The sequence below is a fragment of the Lactuca virosa genome, chromosome 7 (genome assembly GCF_052849685.1).
Source record: "Lactuca virosa cultivar CGN04683 chromosome 7, Lactuca_virosa_CGN04683_v6, whole genome shotgun sequence".
NCBI lineage: Eukaryota > Viridiplantae > Streptophyta > Magnoliopsida > Asterales > Asteraceae > Lactuca > Lactuca virosa.
Window position 1 is genome coordinate 213851045 of NC_136432.1, and position 4102 is coordinate 213855146.

General features: G+C 35.5%; 1 protein-coding gene across 1 annotated transcript; it reads right to left on the minus strand.

The window, feature by feature from the left end:
* Window positions 1-321: 321 nt before the first annotated feature.
* LOC145124905 (glycoprotein 3-alpha-L-fucosyltransferase A-like) lies at window positions 322-3211 on the minus strand. The gene is made up of 7 exons (XM_079060381.1): window positions 2542-3211; window positions 2077-2234; window positions 1725-1966; window positions 1541-1645; window positions 1297-1453; window positions 967-1194; window positions 322-881 (listed from the first exon to the last, which is right to left on the minus strand). The coding sequence occupies exons 1-7, from the start codon at window positions 2995-2997 to the stop codon at window positions 623-625; spliced, it is 1605 nt and encodes a 534-aa protein (XP_078916507.1). The 5' UTR covers window positions 2998-3211; the 3' UTR covers window positions 322-622.
* Window positions 3212-4102: the final 891 nt, after the last annotated feature.

The window sequence follows — 4102 nt, forward strand, 5'->3', positions numbered from 1 at the left end:
CCAAGGAGGGCGGATCATACTATTTCATGAATAGAATCTGGGTCCCTAGACTTGGGGGATTCAGAGAAGTGGTTATGAATGAGGCCCACAAGACGCGATACTCTATTCATCCTGGGTCGGATAAGATGTATCTGGATATTAAACAACATTATTGGTGGCCAAAATGAAGCAATGGATATAAATAACATTAACTTAGTGTAAGCCACATTTCTTAGACCCAAACAATATCCATATTTATATTTACTTTTCTCAACTCTTGTCCATCGAAAATTAAATTCAATTTTTTACTACAAATTCATAAGTTGTTTCTTGAAATAGCAATCCATCAAAAACATTTAAACTCATATCTACTAGATTCTTATTTCTAGTTGTTTTTAGTATTACATTGCTTAAAAATAACAAAACAAACACATTATAAAGTTCCATCTTTCTCCGTCCTCTCACTACTCAAACAAAATACTATCAAATCAAGGTTTACATTTTATAATTTCAAAATCAAAGAAATCAAAATTCAATCACATGATTACTACTCTCTCTCTCTCTCCCCTTCATGTTTCTACTTAGAACTTCACCATCTCAACAACATACCAACCTTACCTTTAAGAGGGGTAATGTCGTAATTTTACACAAAGATGACTTCAAATTTCGCACACGGGTTGCTTCTTATATGACTTTCAAATGCATTACTACTTTTGAAACTAAAAGTATACAAAGCTTGCCTTTGTGTCAAACCAAGAGGGTAGATTTTGTAAATTTTGAGCACATTTTCATCACCTCTTATGCTTTCGGGCCTCTCATTTCTCCAAATTGGTTCGTGTTTTAGAGACTTGAACTTTGAGAAAATTGCGGTTTCCAAAGCCTCCATGGTCAAATTTCCTGACCTGTCGGTCAAACTTAGGTAGTGTTTGGTAGGCAGTAATCAAAGAGGGAATGGAATCGAGGATTACAACAGAATGAAAATTTTACCTTAGAAAAACCGATTCCATCTCAAACCTTCCTCTTTCTCTTACATACATGTGATAAACAGTTTCGGACCCTTTTCTACACTTGCAAGGGCGTTTTGGGAACGTGGAACTTTTTTCTTCTTTTTCACGGATTCTTGTTGCAAGAAAAATGCATAATCTACAAGATGAATGAACAGCAGCCATATCTACAAGGGCCTTAAATGAATCCGAAGGCCCATCATATTTCCATCTTTAAATAAAATAAAATAAAAATTAATCACAATACATAAGTCATTATCAATCCCACAAAAAGTATAATAAGATTAAGAAACATCATTATATTATTCATCACCTTAAAGATTCATTGAATGCAATGGGATTTTCTGCAAGATATTTCATGGTTTTAGCAACTGGATTTATATCTTTTAATTCTTTAATATGTAAAATGGAACCAGGGGCAGGAGCAAAATCTTGGATATTTGGAGGACCAACAACAACAGGGATAGTTCCTGGAAATTAATTAAAAGAAAAAAAAAGTTTATAAATAAAATTATATCAAACAAAACAAATAATATTAATATTAATATATTATATACCTGCAACAAGGGACTGAAAGAATTTTTCAGTGACATAATCTTCTTCATTTGAATTCTCAAAAGCTAAGCTGAATTTATAACGCTTCAAAGCTTCAACCTTGTTTACTATCAAGAAAGTAAATTTGATAAAAAAAAATTGATTTATGTAAATTTGAAGGAAAAAAAAAAGAAAAAAAAGAATTACCATTTCCATCACGATTTCGATGACAACCACCATAAGAGTCAATCTTGATGTTTGACTTTTCAAGGCCTTCAAGGGCTTGTAAACGAAAGTTTCTTGCAGCACAATTTGATATAAATGCAGCTGCTAATGCTTTTTCGGTTTTTGGAGGAACAGGGGCCATTATGTCATATTCTGCCCATGAAAAATAACCAACAGGGACATCTGAAGACAGACTTGTGGTCATAATGATGTCATATCCTTTCCTGAAATATGATACATTGTCAGAAATACCCTTCTCTAACAATCATGTAAAGAAAGAAAAGTTAAGATTTTGCATAAGATTGGAGCAATATCTAAGATAGTGCTTACCCACCGTCGAGCCATGGCAATGTTGTTTTCAGCATAGTATTGAGCTGACTCCATTGATCGAAGAACGCCAGCTGTCCCACCCCCATTGGGTAACCCAAATGCAGCATCAGCCTTCTTCTGTTCAAACCCAAACTTGCAGTTCACAGCACAAGATTTCCACTCCTTCAAACAACAGTCATGTTTACAGATTAGAGCTTATTATTGGGGATACTTTGGGACATTATATGAAAGGCTTATAAGTGATTGCAGATTCACAAATTCACAACTAATAGATAACAAGATGAAGGAGATGAAGGAGCCTAAGCCAATGAACAACAATCTGTTATTGTTACTCAGACAATAAGATCAAAATCTGAATCTTACTCGATTACCAAAAGAATGTAAATTGAAAGTATATATCCGATTACAAGAAGTAAAACTAAAAGCACTGAAATGCATAAATAGTGATACTAGAATAAGAATCAAAAACCTGTTCGCCACCAGTGACAAATACAGGTTCACTTTTGAAATCCCTAGAATATTCCACGGAGTCTTCTCTCTCCAACCACTCCTCGCAACTCTCACCGCCATCGCCGGAATCTAACACATCCAAGGCGGCTTCAGACAACCCAAACATTGATACCTCATCGGCGGTATCAAGAGAAGAGGATGAGAAGGAAGCCGTCGTAAATTGGTAGAATGATTCCGTCCATGAATTTAGGAGATCGGCGTTCTTAATCAAGTCGAGTCGACCTAGGAAACTGATCTCAGCTATAAAAACTAGGACTAGGAATACAGGCAAAAAATTGGACCATTTCTTCCTCGAATTATGGGTATTGCTTGGTGATGATGACGTTGATGAGCTGTTGCTGCTACTGGTGCTAGGTATATGAGAATCTAATGGAATGCCTCTTGATGGTCTTTGATTAGGGTTTAATAAACCCATATTTCTCGTGCTAATCAGAGAAAAGATTGAAGTGAATCTGCAATTGATGTAGGAAGAAAAACGCCTCAAGTAAAGTAGAGGAAATTTGGGGTAAAAGTTAAGTTAGAAGGTTGTAGATCATATGAATATGAATATGATCGATCATGGAAGAAGTCCACGCTTGCGGTCTGAAACTTGAATTTTGGTTGACCTAAAAGATGAGGGCATGAGGCCACCTTCCGTCTATAAAACATTTGCAGCCTTTAAAGCCACTCCAATTACTTGGCTATTAAAATTTTAATTATCTCTTAATTTTTTATAAATGGACTTTTACCATAAAAGTCTTAAGTTTTAAATGTGTAATCGAAAAAAACTCTTAACATTTTTTCTTTTTTGGCTTTAGCTACAATTTTTACTCATTCTAGCCCATTTAGTCGGTTTCATAGTTAACTCTTTTATCTTTTTTTGCAAAATCAGTCCTAAAATTGGATTTAAAATCCAAATTTGGTCTGTGTAGTTTGTAAAAAATTACACCACATGTCCAAAACGTTTTCAACTTACACCACATGTCTTGTAGTTTAGGACTGATTTTGAGATTTTCCAGCGAGACTTTTCCGACGAAAGGAACTTGAAATTGAGGGTATAGGTTTGTCTGTGATGGGAAGAGGAGTAGAAAGGTGATAGCGATTTGGAGAATGGAGGGTGGTGGAGGTTGTAACAGCCATTTTTTGGTGAGGGTGGGTTTTCGGCAGCGAGGTTCTCCGGCTGAGCTAGAGACAGAGAGGTTGGATGGATTGTGGTCGCAAGGGTGGGGCGAACACATTGGAGGCCTCAATTTGTGGCTTAGCGACGGTTTGGGGGGTCGATTTTGAATTTGTGGCGATGTGAGATGACAAAGTTAACCACAGGGACCAATTTTGCAAGAAAAATAACAAAGTTAACCATGAAACTAGTTAAGTGGGCTATCGTGATAACTCTCCATAAAAATTGTGACCAAAGCCAGCCAAAAAAAGTGTTAGAGTTTTTTCCAATTACGTGTGTAAAACTTGGGACTTTTATGGTATAAGTCATTTATTAAAATACATTATATAATGTTATTTAAGATAAGTGAATAATTTTAAATAAA

Excerpts from the sequence above, each read along its gene's own strand:
- LOC145124905 (XM_079060381.1), bottom strand. The coding sequence starts at position 2,997 with ATGGGTTTATTAAACCCTAATCAAAGACCATCAAGAGGCATTCCATTA. Across the intron at positions 2,235-2,541 it reads TTGTCACTGGTGGCGAACAG|GAGTGGAAATCTTGTGCTGT; the intron begins GTTTTTGATTCT and ends TGTTGTTTGAAG. Across the intron at positions 882-966 it reads ATGGAATCGGTTTTTCTAAG|GTCAGGAAATTTGACCATGG; the intron begins GTAAAATTTTCA and ends TTTGACCGACAG.